Consider the following 20,666-nt stretch of genomic DNA (forward strand, 5'->3'; position numbering starts at 1 on the left):
TTTACTCTAGTATATGATTTACATTTTGACCCAGAAATGGGAAAAACGCTTAAAAGAATGGATGAATAGATGCATCGCTGGATAGATGGACGGACAATGCTGCTTAACATTTTGTAAATTTTCCTTGAAATGATTAAAAAATAATTTTCCATTTTTCCATTCCGCTTCTATCTTTAGACAGTTAGTACACACACACACTCTCTCTCTCTCTCTCTCTCTCTCTCTCCGCGTGTTTATGTTGAGAGCAAAGTTACCCAAGTTAAGCGCAAAAGCAGTCATGTTTGTCAGAGTGCATTTCCGTGAGTGAACCAACAGACTACTGACGTGATCTTCAATAGTAAGGAAAAAGGACCGTTACTGCTGTCTTATTGTGAAGTGTATACCCGGAAGTGTATGTTATCTCGCGTTGTTTGACGCCGAACAATGTGCCAGTAAAAGGGCGCAGCAGGACAGGGATGTAGTCTGCCGGTGGAGAAAGCCTTGCTGTTCTGGTTTGTCCTGTAGTTCTGTCTTGTCCAACAAAAGGAAGTAACTTTTAAACCGTCGAAAAGGTATAAGCTAACTTGGTAGAGGAAATTAAAAGGTTAAGTTATTTACAGATTTAATTCCAACAGGTAACTGAAATTTACATACAAACATGAATAAACTGGAGCATTTGGACGGTTTTGTGAACAAAGTATGTAGCGGCTAATAATTTTGTGCTGTTAGCTAAGTAGTTGGCTTTAGTCGAGCACATCAGTGACTTAAAAAGTACAGACTCACAGTGCTACGGACGCAATAAGGCATGGAGCCTCAGCTGTGGTGCTGCGAGGGGGATGGGCCTCCTATACCGAGAGCCTACCGAGACTCCAACCTGTTGACTGACCGGGTCCTGCACGCTCTGCTGCGGGTAGAAGACATGTACCTCCCCGCTCCTAACTACTTTAAATGTGTCCAGAGAGAGATATCTCCGTACATGAGGAGGATAGTCGCTGCTTGGATGTTAGAGGTGAGTTGAGCCGATACACGTTAACCGCATTCACAGAACTCAGAATTCCTCTGCTCTGCAACTTTCCATTAAAGTTTGTGTTTTGTTGCGTGTCACGTGGCTTCAATTACCGATTATTGATACCTAATTTCCACGCGGTAACAAGCTCATTTCACTCGATGGTCATTTTTCTATCCCACAGAGTGTGTGCGATAGATTTTACATACAGTTCCGTGACGTGAAAGCTGAAAACTATTTTAGTGGCGAGTTGCCAGTCGTGCGGCCACGCGCTGCCTTTGTGTTGGGGCTTCGCGGAGAACTTCAGTCTATTTGTCCGGTAATGTTCATTAACACCGACCCACCGTTTGTTGCATTTCCTTGGCTTATGCTCAGAGTTAAATGCGGGTTTTTTGTTTTGTTTGTTTTTGTAATCTTGAGCTTGTCCTGTTAGTGCATGTTGTTCAGCCATTGTTTTTGTCATCACAGACGCATATCACTAAAAGATGTGGTGGGGTAACATTTTTCTCCTGTCATAACATTTTCCAATTTTAAAATCGTACGGGTTTTTTTGTCAATTTTTTTTTATAAAATTTTCAAATATTGCTATTATTACTGTTAAAAAAAGGATCATTCTGTGTTTTGGGGGGGGGGGGGGGTACTTTGCCCGAATTTCAGCCAAGACGCAGAAATGGCGACCAGAGGACGCTGCAGGCATTGGCTGTGGGATGATTGTCTGTCAGTCTTCATACATTCAACATTATCAGTTTGTTGGGGGTTTTTTGTTTGTTTTTTGTTTTGTTTTTTTCTTAGGACCTTGGTCAAAAACAATTCCTACCTCTTAAACATGTAAAATACTCTGTAATTACAGTTAATATAGAGCAGTATGGAGAACTGTAATATAGAAATAAAGTCTTAGTACTTATGAAATGTTTTAAACACAATCTGTTAACTGCTTTTAAATTGAATCAGGCTCTCATTACTGCATCAAGGGTTCTCGATACCTTTATGGCTATTTTGAGTGCATGATAATGAGAATTATGAGTAACTGTAATGAAATCCTCTGGGCTAATGACCTAAAATGCTAGTATGGTACACAACCTTTAATTCTGCTTCATGCTAAAGCTTTAAAATGTATTTATAATTATAAAAAATGTTGTTCTATTTTAAGAAGTATTGAGTGTAATCCAATTTCGGTAATGATAATAGGGAGTGTAAGAGGCAGAAGATCCAGTAAGATTAACAAGAATATCACAAATCGAGAGAAGAGCGAGCAGCTGACCTTGTGTCCATTTTGAATCTTCTGTCTGAGGAGATGCATTGTGGTACTGCTCATCAGTTTGCTTTTTATGAGCAGGTGAAATGGTAATGAGAAACATTTAGTGTGGACAAGGTAATTTTCAATAATTTTAAATATTTTCTTTTGTTAAATATCATATATATTAATATTAAGCATAATTATAGACATGTCTATATATCTATCTATCTATTAAGACTTATAGACATATCTTGGCAATTTTATTTTATATGATAAAGAATTTTTAGGACATTAACAAAATTAGTAGAAAAATGGATCCAGATGCATGTTGATAATGAGAATTCACTTAGAATTCTGGTTAAATGATTGTGAAATTGTGTTAAAATGATGACAAAATTAATTAATCCCGTCAGCCTCTTTCAGGCTTTACATAAAATACCTTAGTTTATATTACTAAATTATTGTTTTTGAAAAATATGACCTGGACATATTGTAGATGGTGCCGTGGAGCCAGTTTGCAGTGCTCCATCACAAGGACCATAAGACATGAAAGCCTTCATCGTATTGACAGTTAGAATGTGTTCAAGCCGGAGCCTTATCACGCTTGATAAGTTTGGTATGGATTGGATAATGTATGTGTCAACAACAGCAAATGAAATTTTCATGGCACATCATCAAAATTAGCCATGGTGTCATGGACACCCCCTGCAATGAAGACTCAAAAGGTCTGCAGTTTAATACGGCCAAAATATGAAGTTGATCTAATAAATCCCTAGGAGGAAATTGCAAAATTACAATGCCTGGAAATGTCAAAATTGCTATTTTCAATTATTATAAACAATTATTTTGCCCAAATAACAAGAACAAATGTCGCAGATACATTAGGGCCTTCGCACTTTAGTGCTTGGGCCCTGATTAAACACTTTAACAATGCTGGCTGCAAAATACATTTTGTTTGCACTGAAAAAGCTTTAAAGATGTTTCAAGAGGAAAATATACTCGTTGAATTTAAAGTAGCAGTGTCTAAAGGTATTTTGTGTTAAATCTATTAATCTAAGTAACTGCGAGTTTCTATAATCCAATAATTTTTTTTTTTACAACTCGAAGAAACTGTACTGTGCAGTCAAAAACTTTTTCTGTCTATTCTTAAAACAGTTACAAACCAATAGAGCATGTAAAGCATCAGAATCATTTGTAACTCTGAATTCCTTAACGTTTTGTACACTGAGAATTAAAATAGAGTGACACTTGCTGATACAGGTACTGTATATAAAAGCCATTCAATGTAAAACCTCAATGGCAGCATTTAGCCTGTAGTTATCCCCCCCCCCCCCCCCTTCACTCTCCTTTTGTTTTTGTTTTTTTTAAGCCAAAAGGGGCCATATTTGAACAAGAAGGCAGATGCACCTTCAAGTTGCCTCAATGACCTACATACATATCTGCTAATTAGTGCTAATAAGATATTAGAAAATCACTCCCACAGAGTGAACCATAAATGTGTTTTTATAGAATTTTACTATATCATTTGTTTGATAGTTACATTAAAGTGTCCCAAAAGCCTAAAACAGCACAAACCCTACTTAGAGGTCCAGTTCATTGACTCCTAGCAAATGGCTTTCTGCTACCCTTGCCTGTGCCGGGACATCTGTTAGAGTATCAGGTTGTAAACATGTGTTTTTAATGCTGTAAAGTTGGGCACTTTTACACAGGCCCAAATGGGGACTGGGTTCATTTTGGGGCCAGACTCAAGTGACCATTATTATGCATCTAAGTTGACTATATTTCCCCAAAGGTTATCACTTGGATACATTTATATCTCACACATTTCCAATACCTGAACTCTGTTTCTTCAAATTTTGAATCTGGTAACATTTATAGGGAGTTAAACTCTGGGACTTAAACTAATACAACATTTTTACATACGACTAGACAGTATTTAATGGTAGTACTCACTGACTGTTGCTACAGGTGTGCGAGGAGCAGAAATGTGAGGAGGAGGTTTTCCCCTTAGCTATGAACTACATGGATCGCATCTTGTCAGTGGAACCCACGAAGAAGAACCATCTACAGTTGTTGGGAGCTGCCTGCATGTTCCTGGCATCTAAACTAAAGGAGACAATCCCACTGACTGCAGAGAAACTCTGCATCTACACTGATAATTCAGTCACACCTTCTCAGTTGCTGGTATGGCATTCTGAAGTAAACAATATCATTTAAGTGCTCTCTCTGTTTTGAAGCTAAGATTCTGGGGACTTTTTTTTTTTTCATGTAACATCCATCCTGCAGGGCTGTCTGTCTCAAAACAAGATATCTCAGTAGCTAATGCCCAGATGCTGTAGAATGTATAGTCCCCAGAGAATGACTTGTAATAGTTCTAGTAACCTCCTAACATTTTCCACCTTGCATTAAAAGCTTTCCACCAACATATGAGGTCTTTTATCTCTAAATATCAGGACAGTTATTGTAGTGTCTCATTGTCCCACGAGAGTATTTCCTTAATCATTTCAGTTACCCCTTTTCTTACAGTGTTACTTGTAAGCCCCAAATCTCCCAAAAGTGACCATAAGATATCTGTTAATCCCTCCGTCTGTCTGTCAAATCCCACTTTGAACCTGGCCTTCTGTCCATCTTTGTTTTCACCCACTCACAGCAGATGGAGCTGCTGGTTTTGAATAAGCTGAAGTGGGACCTGGCTTCACCCACCCCTCTTGACTTCATCGACCACTTCCTGTCTCAGCTGCCTGTCAACAAAGAGAACAAGTCGATACTGAGGAAGCACGCTCAGACCTTTGTTGCACTGTGTGCCACAGGTATGCATGAGGCTACATCACATGCATCACTGTCTTTATATATTGTGGTTGAAATTTCTCTTCAGCAGAGTGTGGTAATAAGACTGACTCACTGGGTTAGTACAAGCCAACAAATAACTGATGTATTTTTAAACACCCAACTTCATAGTTTTCTCTACTAAATTGCATAACAATTCACTTATTCCTAATTGCTCATATTTGATGCATAAATAGACAATGGATCCACTGCTGTCTGACTACTATAATGTGCAGTGCTTTGGAGCACAAATCAGGTTGCAGTCTCCATCCATAGAGCTGGTAGATGCCAGACCAGCTCAACCCTGCTGTCTGACTCAACCTTCCCTGGTGAAACTGTTGTCGTGGTTCGCACTGTCACCTGACAGAAGCACAGAAGGTTTCATGATTTTTAACCCTGGCTTGGGCCCTAGTTATTTTGCGAGTCTGAAATGAGGTAGATAAAGACCTGATGTCTTAGAGAGTGGCTGGATGGTTAAAAACAGGTATGGCATTGTTTGAGAGACGGCATAAAAGGAGGAGCTGCTTCCATGTATGTAATGTGGGCAGGCCAAAGCAGCTAGTTTGTGTGGACTTTGTGTCGAAAGAAAGAAGAAAAAAAATGTGTAGAAAGGCATCAGCTGAGCTGTTAAATGATGATTGATGGGATTGGGGTCAGCTGATCTGCTGTGATTATGGCTTGTCTGCTTTAACTAGTCCTGTACGCAATCTTTGGGTTTTCCTAAACCTTTAAAGCCCCTATAACTTCATCTTAATTTCTTGCTTTTATTAAAGCATCTTCATATATGAAACATATTGCCATCAACGCATGCTCCTGTTTAACACAGAACAGAAATTCTCCTCAAGCATCTGTATTTTTTGTGGTTTTGAATGTTTTGTTTGTTATTAATCCCCATTTAAAAACTAACAAATTTACATTAAATTCCTTTGATTCTCTCCAGATGTCAAATTCATAGCCAGCCCCCCATCCATGGTGGCAGCAGGCAGCATGGTGGCAGCAGTAGAGGGCTTACAGATGAGAATGGTGGGTAACACCATGATGTCTCAAAAACTGACAGAACAGCTGGCTCAGACCATCAAAAGTGACCCGGTGGGTACATCTGTTCACAGCATGACTGGTACACATTACATTCACTTAGTCACATTAGAGGAAAGATGTTAGCAGAACGAGTGTGTAATTAGTCCTGCTCCGCAATAATACTGTTGATTTACTGAAAAAGAGCAGAACTGAATTTAACAGGGTGTCGAAGAGAGGGAGAAGGATCCTGAGGAATCCAATAGATGCTATTAGAAAACAATGTTTGTCAAAATGCAGCTGTTAATGGGACTGTGTTGGATTGTTTTATAATCCGTTCAGGTTAGTTAACTTATCCAGTATTTCCAGTCTAATGAATCCCTCTTCAAACACAACAATAGAAATGGTCATGAGATGAGTCCATACAGGGAGTCATTGCGTTCCATTTACTGATATCAACAGTAAAGTTTTGTGTTAGTTGATTTAGTTTTATTTATATAGCACCAATTCACAACAATAGCTGCCTCAAGGCAATTAATATTGGAAGGGTTTGTTTTTAAATGGCATCTTGGACCACAAGTGTTTGATGTGAGTGATGCAGTAAATAACGATCAGGTTGGGTTCTCTTTACTGGGAAATGTGGCTGCTTCTCCATCGGCCCATCACAGCAGCTGCACCGTCACTTGCAGCGCAACCCTGCACATGACATTTGTTCACAGACGCCCTGACAGCAAAGTTTTCTAACTGCAGGATATGAGACAGCAGCCCTGGTATATTTTTCTCAGTTTCAGACACTGCTCTCATTTACACACAGCAAACAGTATCTCACATGGATGACACACACTCTTCTACACAGCTGTTGCATATAGATTTGAATCTCCAAACTAAGGAGCTCGGAAAGAAAGTGATTGGAGTCCTCCCACTTTCTTTCCAGGCTCCTTAGCAATCATCCAGGTCATGGTAGTCTGTGTTTCTATGTAGGTTCTCAGTCTTCGACCACTGTTTGTGACTGTAAGCCTAAGCTGAGACCTTATCTTTTTAAATTATGTATTACTGTATAAATTATATATAAATTACTCTGAACTCTCACTTTTCAGGATTGTTTGAGAGCATGTCAGGAACAGATCGAGTCTTTGCTGGAAACCAGCCTCAGACAGGCACAACAGCAGCAGCACTCATTTGCCATGGAAACTAAGAAAATGGGAGAGGACCACTCAGCGACGCCCACAGATGTACGAGACATTAACATCTGAGCTCTAGCAGTAACGCTGCTGGATGAAGAAACAGAAGCAGATGAATTTGATGATCGTATAAGACGCATAAAAATACACACGTCATGGAGCATTTATAAGTAACTGGACTCAACAGTCTGTCACAGCTGTTCATGTGAAGTCAGCATGAACTGTGGCAACAACCATAGCGAGATTCTCAGCAGATGGCGTTATTTGCAGAACTGGAATTATGCTAATGCAGATGAAAAGGCTGAAAAAGTAATGTGTTACAGTGTGTTGATGAATGCAGGCAGGTAGGTGTTCAACCGGGGTGAATATTTGCCTTTAAGACCTGGGCATGTAAGCACTGAGTAAATTCAACATGGATCCACAAAGCACTACAGGGCCTTTTTGAACTCACACCTCCTTCCAAAGTAAAGAATTTGAGCTTCAGGGGCTAACACTAATTATTTCTTTTAAACAGCTATGAAGCTCAAATGTATCCAAATTTTAAGAAAAACACATCAAGGCACCTCTAACTCAGTCTGTTTACATAAATGAAACATCATTTTAAATATGTGTGGAAATTTGTTTTCATGGCTTTTTTTCCAGACAGTTTCTATTTCAAATTACAATATTTCCTTCACATGACATGTTATTTATTAAGGTCTTTTACTGCATTATATAGTAATTTGATGTCATGGGTCTCTCTTGTTGAATTCAGTAGGTGAATTTAGAGAGGTTGTCTAAATGTGAGTGTATTTTAAGTAGAGTAATATGAGAAATGACTTCGACATTCAGGTTTTAAACGTAAGGTATCCACATGTAGCTTTGACAGTCTGATAAATTCATACCAATAATAATCCTGAATAAGATGTAATACGAGTTTATTACAGGGCAATCCTGGTTTGAATACCAATAGTTTACAATACAATCTTTAGTTATTTGCTTTAAGACATGACGAATGAAGTTATTGTTCAGCTTTAATTCCATGTGAACACTGATTTTCTTGAGTCAAGGCCTAAAATGCCCCCCATTGTATTTGGCTAATAAAATATACTATATCTACTGTAAAATGATCTCATGACTTGGTGCAAAATTGGTGTTGATTTTGTACCTCTGGTATACCAATATAGATGGCTAACTCCACTAATATTATAATGTGATGTTGAATGCACGACACACTAACAATTCCATGCTGGTGCTAGCTCTGAAGCCAAAGGATGAGCAAAGTCCCAGGGATTTTTAGTTTTAGTTTTTTTTTTATGTTTTGGAGGAGGAGGAAGGGTGATTTCACAGCATCATTATCATTCAAATAAACCTGTCTGTTCTTCTACAGAAATGTAGAAAGGGACCAGATTTTTTTTTTTTTGGGGGGGGGTGAAATTTTCTGGTAAAACGTGCTTCAGTTCCATTGAAACACACATTATCCCTTTTGCTGTGGCTGCAGGTCAGCGCTACCTATTGCAAAAGTGGATTTGCGGTTCTAATGGAGAGCAGAGACTAAAACAACTGGAAGCATAGGCTTTAAATAGGAAGACTATAAAAGCAAAACCAGCCAACTTTTAACTAAAAATTGAACATGACTTCTACTGGAACAGGTTAAATGTCCATAAGGTCTCATGATGACGATTTGGCTAAAGAGCAATGACACTGAAAACTCTGGCAAACCCATGATAGGTTGCTAGGGCTAACACAAACATTAGAGAGACGCAAACATCCACAAGCTTTAAAAAATGTCACTTAATGGTTTTTGAATGAAATTTCATGCAAATGCAAGTACAGTAGATAATACGGTTGGGGGAAAAAAAGTGCCAAATTATAGTTAAACTAATAATAAAAAACTATCTGGGGCATTGGATGGTTTACTTCCAGCAGTATGCCACAGAACATTTCTGGTTTTCATTCCATCAAAGGAAAATATTGTATCAAATGACAAAATATTTCAATTTTTATTTTATCTACTAGTAGCAGTTTCTTAGCAGCTATTTGACCATAAAGGCCTGATTAACACAGTCTCCTCTGAACAGTTGATGTAGAGATGTGTCTGCTACTGGAACTCTGTGTGGCATTTATCTGGGCTCTAATCTGAGGTGCTGTAATGATTTCTGAAGGTGACTGGCCCCAGTTACCTCTGCTGCTTTATCCTCAGCAGCAGAGGTGACTGGGGCGGTACGCATGTGAGCCAGTTTCTTCGTAGCACTTGATGGTTTTTGCGACTGCACTTGGGGAACAATTCAAGTTTAACAATTTTTCTTACCAGGATTTTGTTTCTGAGAAAAATGAGATCCACTTATGAGGACATTCGTTTTAAATTTTGATAGAACAGTGGCAGCATAATGTCCTCGTAAGTTGATATTAGGCCCTTGTAGAGCAAAATTTAGTATTTTGGTTTAGACATCCCAAAATGTGATGTCCACATATGTGGATGCCAGGTCCTAGGAGGTTAAAGTAATGATGGACTGTCATTTCTCTTTACTTAGCTGTCTGGTTCTTGCCATAATATGAATTCTAACGGTTGTCAAATAGGGCTGTCAGCTGTGCACCATCCTGACTTTTACACAACACAATTGATGGTCTCACATTTGCCTGAGCAAGAAACGTCTAGGATGCGAACTGCTAATGTAATGTCCGTCCTGGTCAAACTGCTGCAAAAGGCTGAGAGACTATAATGTAAGTAAAAACAGAATGCAACAATTTAGAAATCTATTAAGCCCAAAGATATGAAATGTTAAAACTGAGAAAGATATTTATAAAGATATTGTCCACACATCTTAAAAAAAGGTTGGGGCAAGTCTTCATCACCAAGAGTCTTCTATGAAGCAATGCTGTTATAATAGATGCAGTGTACAGTTTAGGATTATCTTGCTAAAATAACGTCTTCAGTGAAAAAGATATGATCTGGAAGAGAACATATGTTGCTCTAAAGCTTGTATATACCTTTCAGAATTGATGGTACCTTTTCAAATGAGCAAGCTGCCATGTCTAAAGGTTTGACAAACATAGTAAAGCTCAGAGATGCATTAAGTGAGCACTACTAACAAGCTGGGTGGTCTTTTTCTTCTTTAGTCCAGAGAACAGGGAATGTTTTCTTCCAAATTGATTTATTTTTTCTCACACAATTTGCGTGTGCAAAATAATCCCAAAATGCAACAGTACAACATTCTGCCAGTTGGCAGAAAAATAAAAGAAGAAAAAAAATCACACACATAAACCCTATAGTCACATTGTGTATGCACATAGTGGTGTATTTAGGGCTCTTTAAGTGTTTAATGGAAGTGTAAAAATGATATACAGTGCAGTTAATTTACAATTTAGTACACTTGAGGTGTAAAAAGTATATTTTTAGGCATTTAATGAGTGAAGATCATTTTAAATAAGTCTTTGATTCTAGTTGGTCAAGGACAGATATTTATTTGTACTTCTTGTGGTTATCCAGCAGATGGGGATGTTTGTCCCTTTAAGATATTCATACCCCACATCCAGCGTTTCACCAACTTCTCTGACCTCCTCTTTGGCTAAAGTGATGTCCAGTGTGGCCTAAACCTGACCCAGTATCTTCTGTGTGCTGCAGCCATGGACACAGTAAGTTACTGTACAAACAGCTGAAAAACAAGTAAGCCAATTCTGCTGGGAGACCTTAGAAACATTAGAAATCTGGTCATCATAGTATTTTTGTCATGTGGCCTTCAGTCCCATGTTGGCTCCCAAGGGTGGGAATGTGGGAACAGTAAGGTCTCAGTCCAAGCAGGATTTCTGACATCATCACTATAGTAGTAATTAAGTCTCAAGTCTGTCCATAGATACTCTACGATTTTTCTGAATGGTTATTAATATTTATCCAATACTACTTTTGCTGATGCTGCTGTATAGCATCTTAATCCTGCTAACTACATAGCAATCAGCAGAAAGGCAGTCAAGATCCTAAACAAACAGTCTTTAATGCTTATATTTAGTAATATGTCCAACATTTAAAAAAAAAAAAAAGCATACTGTACTGCTCAAAACAAAACAAAAACAGGCACAAAACACTTAAAATAATATCTTCCTGTTGCTTTTATTAGAAAACATTATCCTAACCCATCATGCAACCTTTTTTTGGCAATCCTTGCCACAGCAGGAATACTGAGTTCCTGAGCTGTGGAAGTAGCTGAAGCAAAAACTCAGGTGTGGGATTATATCTGTGAGGCCACTGAACTTGACTTTCAGTTGGTCTTGATGTAATTCTGGCAAACCCTCAGGAAACTCAGTAGGAGAACTCTGCTCATACTGTGTACAGTGGAAGTGGGGTGCTGCAGACTTCTACTGAGGATATAATTGACCATGGAGGGATCCCCTCAATCCTACTAATACACCTTCAGTAGAAGATCTGGGACGGTGCCTCTGGTTTGGCAGACTGGGTTGCGAGTCCTATCTTTATGAAGAGCTACCATAGGTTGAGAGGCAGCTAACACCCTGGACGCCAGGTTGCCAGTGTGGTGCAGCCAAATACAGCATACCAGCACAAACCGTGGACAGGTCTCCAGCCTCTACCAGGGCCAGCACACACTGGGGCTATGCTTAAATGTGAATATACAAAGTCAAAAATTAACAATCATACTTAAAACCTGCTGAAAAGTAATTTCAGACAATTTAAAACTGAGACTCAGAATCTCATCTGCTCTTGATGTTCTAGTTTTTATTCTCTCAGTAGAAGACTAAAGTAAAGTAAAGATTAATTCTGAAAACAAAATTCAAACATTGTCTGTGTACAAGTTTGATATGAGGTCATCAAGGACAGTGTAGGTTCAAATTCAAAATTCAAATTTTTTTATTTGTCACACACACACAACCATACACAGTATGACATGGGGGTGAAATGCTTGTAGCTGTACAATGCCCGACCATTAAATGACAGAAAAAAGTTTTACAGTATTTACAATTTCACAGGTTACTACAAAATTTACAAATTAATTTAGGAATTTACAGTAAAAAAAAAAAAAAAAAAGTGCAAATAGCAGAAAGGATTATCAAGATTATAAATTATAGGATTATAGGAAGAGTGTGGTGGTGCGTGTGGTGATGTGATGTGTGTGAGAGTCCAGTCCTACACCTGGTTCAGGGCCCGAATAGCCTGGGGGAAGAAGCTCCTCCTCATTCTCTCTGTTTTGGCCCTTAAGGGAGCGGAAGCGCTTCCCAGACCTCAACAGTGAGAAGAGTCCATTGTTGGGATGGGAGAGGTCCATCATAATCTTCCTGGCTTTGGTCTTGCACCGCTTGGTGTAGATGGACAGCAGGTCAGGGAGCTCTGATTGAATGATGCGTTCGGCTGAGCGCACCACTCTTTGCAGATCTCGTCTGTCCTGCTTGGTGCAGTTCCCAAACCAGGTGCAGATGTTTGCCGTCAGGACGCTCTCGATGGTGCAGCAGTAGAAGTTCTTGAGCACCTTCAGTGGCAGATGGAAGTCTCTAAGTCTTCTGAGGAAGAAGAGACGCTGACGGGCTTTCTTAACCTGGGTGTTGATGTGACAGGACCATGACAGGTCCTGAGTGATGTGGACACCCAGGTATCGGAAACTGTCCACTCTCTCCACTGGCGTGCCACTGATGATAAGGGGTTTGTAATTCCTCGCCTGCTTTGTGGTGAAGTCCACCATCAGCTCCTTAGTCTTGCTGATGTTTATTCTCCTGGCACCAGGTCTCCAGGTTCCTAATCTCCTCCAGGTAGGCCGTCTCGATGTTGTCGGAGATCAGGCCTACAACAACAGTTTCGTCAGCAAACTTGACAATGGAGGTGGTGTCTGATGTGGCTACACAGTCATAAGTGTACAGTGAGTACAGCAGGGGGCTTAAAACACAGCCCTGAGGCACTCCAGTGCTGAGTGAGATGGAGGGGGAGACTTGTTTTCCCACCCTCACTGATTGGGGTCTGTCTGTGAGGAAGTTGAGGATCCACTGACACAGTGATGAGCTGAGTCCTAGATCCGTCAACTTGGTGAAAAGCTTAGAGGGAATTATTGTGTTGAATGCTGAACTGTAGTCCACGAACAGCATCCTAACATAATTCCCTCTGCCAGTGTCCAGGTGACTCAGGGATGTGTGGAGCAGGTGAGATATGGCATCGTCTGTGGAATGATTAGTCCGGTAAGCAAACTGAAGTGAGTCGATGGTGGCAGGAAGCGAAGAAGTGATGTGATCTCTCATCAGTCTTTCAAAACACTTCATCACAATTGAAGTCAGTGCTACTGGACGGTAGTCATTGTGCCTAGGTTTCAGTAGGCAGTGATTTCGTACCTGTTGATCCTTATCTGGATCCTATCTAAACTGCTCCAGAGAAAGTTAAGGTCACCATATAAGTTACCATACCTATACATCCTGGTAAGAAGTTACCACTGGCATAGTACAGAAAGCCCAGGGTTAACCCTGAACTTAGCTGGATGAGCCAGAATGCTGCTTTGTACTATAGCCTTCTGACCTCAACATAATTAAAATACTGTAGGGCTGTGTATAAACAAAAGCCTGCAAATCTCAATTAACTGAAGCAACACTGTAAAGAAGAGTGTGCCAAAAGTCCTCCACAATAACGTGAGAGACTGATAAAGTCATACAGAAAATTATTACTCCAAGTTATTGCTGCTAAACATGTTTTTTAAGCTACTGAATCATGAACTGTGCTTGCTTTTGAAATGGTTATGTGTTCTAATTTAAAAAAAAAGTAATAGTGACCACTTTTATTCTTATATTGCTTTCTAATTAGCCTAATAAATTCATGTAAATCACAGAATCAGGCGTAGCGGTCTTCTGAAAAAGGCAATTAATAATCCAACACTATATTATATATAGAATTATATAGAGGTTTAACTATATACCTTTGCATATCTCTGCTTTGTGCAACGTGTTTTCTGCGAATAAGCTTCAGGTGCAAGTGTTGTGAGGTTGTACTGTGAATCCATTCCACCACAAAACTTGATTTCTAACAAATTCGACTTTTATTTTGAAGGTTACGCATGGCAGCGTCGGTTGCAGCCGGTACTGCAGCCTGTTGAATGGAGGCAGCGGGAAGAGGCAGTTGTTCTCGCTTCCAGTTATCAGAGAACCTGTGTGAGCTCCGTTTCTCAGTATGAGTTCTTAAGCGGAGGAAGTGTTTGTTTTTTTAGAACGGAAACCCAAGCGATGCGCACACACAGCTGCCGCTGATAACAAGAAGCGGCACATTTTATTGAGTCGCCTAAAGACCGCGGCTGTGTTTATTACTCAGAGCAGCAGCAAAAGGTGAAGCGAGTTTGCAGAGGTGAGTCCACGCACGAATACCACGAGGCTTATATCCTGTCAAGATGTTAACGCAGAACAGCGGCCAAACTCTGTGGCGTGTTTCTTATTCTTTTACTGTGTTTTTGTGACCGGACGCGTTTCATATCCTCTCGAGCTGGAATTCACTAAAAAGTAACTTACGAAGAAGAGATCCTTGAAAATAGAAGTGAAAACCCCCATTTAGGTCAAATAGATACAGCCCACTGAAAAGGGGAGAGTGCAGATACCTGCTGGTAGTTACGTGTGTGGAATGACCCACAGAACTTCATGTAAATAGGTATGCAGTCACACTCAGTTCAGCTCTTTACGTATAGTTACATGTAATGACTCTGGGGAGGCGTCGTGGATCTTATACCAGTAATTCTGTATGCTAACTTAAAGCATAAGATCGATAACTGCACCGCATACTAACCCAGTGTTTGTTTTTGGATCGGTAGATGTATTTATAACTGTCATTGTTGTGTTGGTATATACGTTTTTAACCGTTCATGAGGCGATTTTTCTTGATACCAGTTGTACTTGTCAGTGACATGAAGCGGATGGAGGAAACAGTAATACGTTATTTCATTCTTGGAACACGAAGGCAGATTAGTGAAATGATTATGATCTTACTTATGGCCGATTAGACTTCTCAGAGCATTATTTAATGATCTTATTGTTGCAGCTCTAGATAGACTGAGTAATTTTCAAGTGCATTTATGTGAGTTCCTCAAATATCTGGGGATCGACCTGTCACAGAGACCTACGGTTTTTTTTAGGATGCCAAGATAACTTTACCAAGTTCGGCCTATAAATAGCTCAAAGTTTGCGGATGTCAAGCAAGTGACTACTGTCACCTGTTACTTTGTAACCAGAATTGTTTAACACCATGTAACTTCAAAGTCAAAGAAAATAATGTATTGTGTGTATAATATGGCCTGAGGTAAGAGGGCCATTTATGGGGCAAGGATCAGCAGAGGCAGGCTTGGCCTTGCAGTGTGGTGATAGTCTGTAGGTAGTATACAGAGCTTTGTAGATCCTGTTACTTTTTACTGTCTGACTGGCAGGACGTTGGTACAGGGAGAACTCACTTGGCTATTGGTTGCTTGGAGAAATTCCAGTTTGACAAATGCCCTCATGGGTTTTTGCAGACTCTGTACTGTGCACTCTTACACTTCAGTTTATTACATTAGGATTAGGGGCTCACTAATTGGCACTTGGCTGATTTCTTTCTATTTTTTTTTTATTTTTTATTCAAAGGGCACTGATGAACAGCCCTCAGCCAGTGTCTCCCAAAGTATACAATAGCGTAGAAGTCTGTGAACAGTTGAATCTAATTACAAATTTGTCATCAGATATTACAATTGTTTGTTTGTTAGAATTTCAAACACCATAAAACTACCAGAGGGGTCATTTTAACCCATCCTACAACAAGATGAAAATTAGGTTGTTAATTTTCATCTAATTTTAAAAATTATTAATAAGAGCTAACAAAGTAAATGCGTAAGATTTTGCTTCATTAGGTTTTGTTTTACGAATTGTTTTATTTTGATATACTGATTTTTTTTTAAATTATTATTTTATTAGAATTATTATTAGAATCAATAGAGTTCAACAAACAACACAATAGTTTACACACCTGAATAATGTAACTATTTTAGGAGAAGATGATCAATGAAAAGTTAATTTTGGATATTGGTTACCCTACTATATAAAAAGAGCACTCACTGTGAAACATTGAACAGGTCTTTGCCTGTACAGGTGCTGGTCATAGAATTAGAATATCAAAAAGTGAAACTTGTATAATGTATACATTCATTCCACACAGACTGATATATTTTAAGTGTTTATTTCTTTTAATTTTGATGATTAAAACTGACAACTAATGAAAACCCCAAATTCAGTATCTCAGAAAACAACAACAACAAACTTTATTTATATAGCACATTTAAAAAACAGTGGTGTACCAAAGTGCTTAACATGCAAGAGAGTAGGATGAAGTAACAGGGAAGGATGAGGGCTATGGCAAGGTGCCAAAACATGCTAGCAGGTTGAATGGCATTAAAACACAAAAGCAAAAGAATTGCATATAAAGCATAGAAGGAAACTAAGTGTAAAGGATAAAACAGTCAAAAAAAATTAAAAATGATTAAAAGTAATTAAGAATAAGCCGAAGATAAGAATAAGCATTAAGCTAACTGACAAGCAGGCGTTAACTGGTAGAAAAGGCGAGGCTAAATAAGTGGGTTTTTAACCGCGATTTGAAGGAATGGATGGAATCAGACTTGCGTATAGCGATGGGGAGGTTATTCCATAAATTAGGTGCAGCCAAGGCAAACACGCGGTCACCTCTAGTCTTCAGCCAGGATCTCGGGAGTACCAAGAGTGACTGGGAAGATGATCTTAGTGCTCTAGTAGGGGTGTATAATCTAAGAAAAGTAGAATATTACTTAAGACCAATACAAAGAAAGGATTTTTAGAAATCTTGGTTATCTGTAAAGTATGAACATGAAAAGTATGAGCATGTACAGCACTCAATACTTAGTCAGGGCTCCTTTTGCCTGAATTATCATGAATCCTTTTGCCTGCACCAGTGCAGCATGGCATGGATTTGATCAGTCTGTGGCACTGCTCAGTTGTCATGAGAGTCCAGGTTGCTCTCATGACACCATGAGAGCAACCATCTATCATGGTCCTTAAACCAGCTACTGGTAGCTTTGGCACTGTGTGCATCTCCATAAAGCTGGTCAGCAGCATGAAGTGCTCTAAAACTTCCTGGTATACGGCTGTGTTGACCTTGGACCTCAGAAAACACAGTGGAGCAACACCAGCAGATGACACCCCAAACCATCACTGGCTGTGGAAACTTTACACTGGACCTCAAGCAACGTGGATTCTGTGCCTCTCCTCTCTTCGACCACATCTTTTCCTTCCCCTCGCTTCTCTACTAATTTACTTGGACACTTATATCAGTCTGTGTGGAATAATTGTATACATTATACAAGTTTCACTTTTTGAATGGAATTAGTGAAATACATCAACTTTTTGATGATATTCTAATTATATGACCAGCACCTGTATTTTAAAATTGACCTCACAGTTAACTTTTAAAGAATAAGAAACTCAATTTAATGAAGTATTGTAAAGTACAGCAATCATAGTAACATAAATTAAGCTTCAGTCTACATCCCTGCAATTCATCAAGCCTGAAACCAAATAGTTAAATCTGCTCTGCATTTAACTCTTTGCTCTCTTTTCTTGGATTGGTACTCCATACTCTGGACTAGTAGCCCTCATATTAGACTTGTGTTTCTAGACCAGGGGTCCCCAATCCCAGTCCGCGAGGGCCGGTGTCCCTGCAGGTTTTAGATCTCACCCTGGGTCAACACACCTGAATCACATAATTAGTTCATTACCAGGCCTCTGGAGAACTTCAGGACATGTTGAGAAGGTAATTTATCCATTTAAATCAGCTGTGATGGATCAAGGACACATCTAAAGCCTGCAGGGACACCGGCCCTCGTGGACTGGGATTGGGGACCCCTGTTCTAGACAATCTGTCCACAGCTGTTGTTTGCATTAATTTCTATATGGTCAAAATGAAATCATTGGGGGTTATAAGTATTAAGGTTTTTTGTTTTTGTTTTCCTTTTTATCCCTCAAACCCCAAAATTTGCTATATGATGAATAAAATCATTTTAGGAAAAGTTATAAGAGATAATGGTGTTTTAATTTAAGTTACGTGACATTTAAAATGCAATAGGTTCAAAATGACCCCCATTGGTGTTATACAGTCTCAATCAAATATTTAAGACCACTTGAAAAATGGCAAAAAATTATATTTGGCATGTTTGGATCTTAACAAGGTTCCAAGTAGAGTTTCAACATGTAACAAGAAGAAATGGAAGTGAGAAAAAACATTTTTGGGGCATGCAATTTATTGAAAACAACGCTTAAACTGAAACCGGCTGTTTTACAGCTGATCAAATGTTTAGGACCACACCTCCAAAAAAAACCCCGTAAACCCCCACAAAACAGAAATCAAAGTTCCAAAAATGAACTCAGAAATGAGTAGCTCCACTGTTATTGTTGATAATTTTAAATATTTGTTGCGGTGTGCTTGATGCAAGTGTTTCTATGAGGTGAGTGGGAACATTTCTCCAAGTGGTGAAGACGACCGCAAGAAGGGCATCTACTGTCCGGAACTGTTGTCCATTTTTATAAACTTCCCTTGCCATCCATCCCCAAAGGTTCTCAATTGGATTGTTTTACCTGCCTAAGAACATCTGTGATATCAGGCAGGTACGTAGTTCTTCTCTCGGTATTGGTGCAATATACTTCCACATTCACTGCATGTAGTTGGGGGAATTCCCTCAAACTGTATCTACAAAGGCTGCCTTGTTATGTCTGTAAAAAGTGGAACATGTAGCTTACTTAGATGAAGTTAATTTACCTGTTTTATTTACAACTGGAGCACTGGCTCAATAACTTTTACACATTATGAGCAAAGTCAATTGGCCACTCTAAAAGTGAACAAGTTCCATACTGTGTATTTATTTGTATATATAATAGAACACTTTTAGAATTAGAGCAAGAGAATTATCTCATAGTTAATCAGATAGTTTTCCCAAATTGGGGGGGAAAAGGAAGACACATCACAAAACAAACTTGGTTGCCCTTTAATATACTACACAAAGCTTTATTTTCTGTGCTTCTGATAACTTGGTGTGATATTTCATTGCTGATCAGAGGTGGTAGACTGCCACTGCTTATTTCTATCTACTGGCAGATGTTGTGCAGCTTCAGTTAAAGAGTTTAAGAGATCTGTAACAGATTTTTGACACAAATAAATGTTACTCTGCTAAGTTAAAACTGTATTTATGTTACAGATGGGAAGGAGTGATAATGTTTTTCTGTCTAGCTCCAACATTAACGTTATATATTGGTGTCTCTTCATTGGCTCCAGATTCAAATTGAAACTCCTACTCCTTACATACAAGGTCTGAATAACCAGGACCAATCTTATCTCAAAGACATAGTACCATATCTCCCCAGTAGAGCACTTTGCTCTCAGACTGCAGGCTTACTTGTTGTTCCTAAGATATTTTAAAGCAGTATAGAAGGCCGTGCCTTCAGCTTTCAGGCTGGAAAGCCTGAAAGCCTGAAAGCCTGGCTTTTCAGGCTTCGGTGGAACCAGCTCGCAGCTTTGATTCAGTGACAGGTTACCTCTATTTTAACATTAGGCTTAAACTTTCCTTGTTGAAAATGCATATAGCTGGGGATGGATCAGGTGACCCTGAACCCGGCCTTAGTTACACTGCAATAGGCCTAGGCTGCTGGGGGCTGTTCCTCCTTCAGTCACATGTTTTTACTCACCTTTGTGTTTATACATCACTCACTTAATAATTAGTTGCTATTAATATCTTGCTCTCTTCCACTGTGTGTCTTCTCTCTTCCTACACTCACCCCTTGTTGGTCACAGCAGGTGACACTGTCACTAAGTTCTTGCTCTTAGGGGGGGGCGTTTGATTGTTGGGGTTTCTCCATATTATTGTAGTGTGTGATGTGGCACTATGTAAATAAAATAAAGTTGGAATGAATTAAATTATTATTAGCCACAGCTGCTAAGTTAATGATAACTTAACTGATGGCTAATAATAGTAAAATTGGTAACATTAATGTGGGTGCCAGCCAGATTAACATTTATGATAACTGTTTAATTATTAATTGTTGTTGAAACAAGAACTTTACTGACCTCAAACTTTTACACTCTTCAAGATGGTGGTTTAGTGTTAGTGTAGGTTTGGTGAGTTAGTGTTCACGTCTTCAGCTGCTGGTGATGGGAGGGGCTGCCTGAAAATCTGCAGCAGTCCCTTTGTTATGTGTCAGATGGAGGAGGCGAAGTTGGTACCGACGGTGTCATTACTGTTGCAAAAGCATAATAATCAAATTTATTTAATTAATAATTAACAATTATCACTAATTGTTAGTATAAATTAGTATCTTAAGTACCTACTCAGTACTTATGCTGCCTTTAGTGCAAAAAACCCAAAAACGTACCATTGCATCTTCAGAATTTAGGTATCAAAGGTTCTGTAAGTATTGGTTCTGGTGACATCCTTAC

The 20,666-nt window shown here is 39.1% G+C and overlaps 2 protein-coding genes across 4 annotated transcripts in view; both read left to right on the plus strand.

Moving 5' to 3' along the window:
* The first annotated feature begins 397 nt into the window (after positions 1-397).
* Positions 398-8,349, plus strand: LOC102792918 (G1/S-specific cyclin-D1-like). Its single transcript, XM_006782254.3, has 5 exons — positions 398-988; positions 4,191-4,406; positions 4,873-5,032; positions 5,989-6,137; positions 7,160-8,349. Exons 1-5 carry the CDS (start codon positions 785-787, stop codon positions 7,313-7,315), a joined length of 885 nt encoding a protein of 294 aa, XP_006782317.1. The 5' UTR covers positions 398-784; the 3' UTR covers positions 7,316-8,349.
* A 5,999-nt stretch (positions 8,350-14,348) lies between these two features.
* Positions 14,349-20,666, plus strand: part of LOC102792422 (proline-rich protein 5-like) — a 40,573-nt gene continuing 34,255 nt past the window's right edge. For 2 of the 3 annotated variants that reach the window (XM_006782252.3, XM_006782253.3), the window contains exon 1: positions 14,349-14,543. The gene's annotated coding sequence lies outside the window, so the exon portion shown is untranslated. The remainder of the gene's footprint in view (positions 14,544-20,666) is intronic. The other variant, XM_035915205.2, reaches the window with a different exon arrangement.

Source organism: Neolamprologus brichardi, chromosome 7, assembly GCF_056152115.1.
Source record: "Neolamprologus brichardi isolate AB-2024 chromosome 7, ASM5615211v1, whole genome shotgun sequence".
In the NCBI taxonomy this organism is placed as follows: domain Eukaryota; kingdom Metazoa; phylum Chordata; class Actinopteri; order Cichliformes; family Cichlidae; genus Neolamprologus; species Neolamprologus brichardi.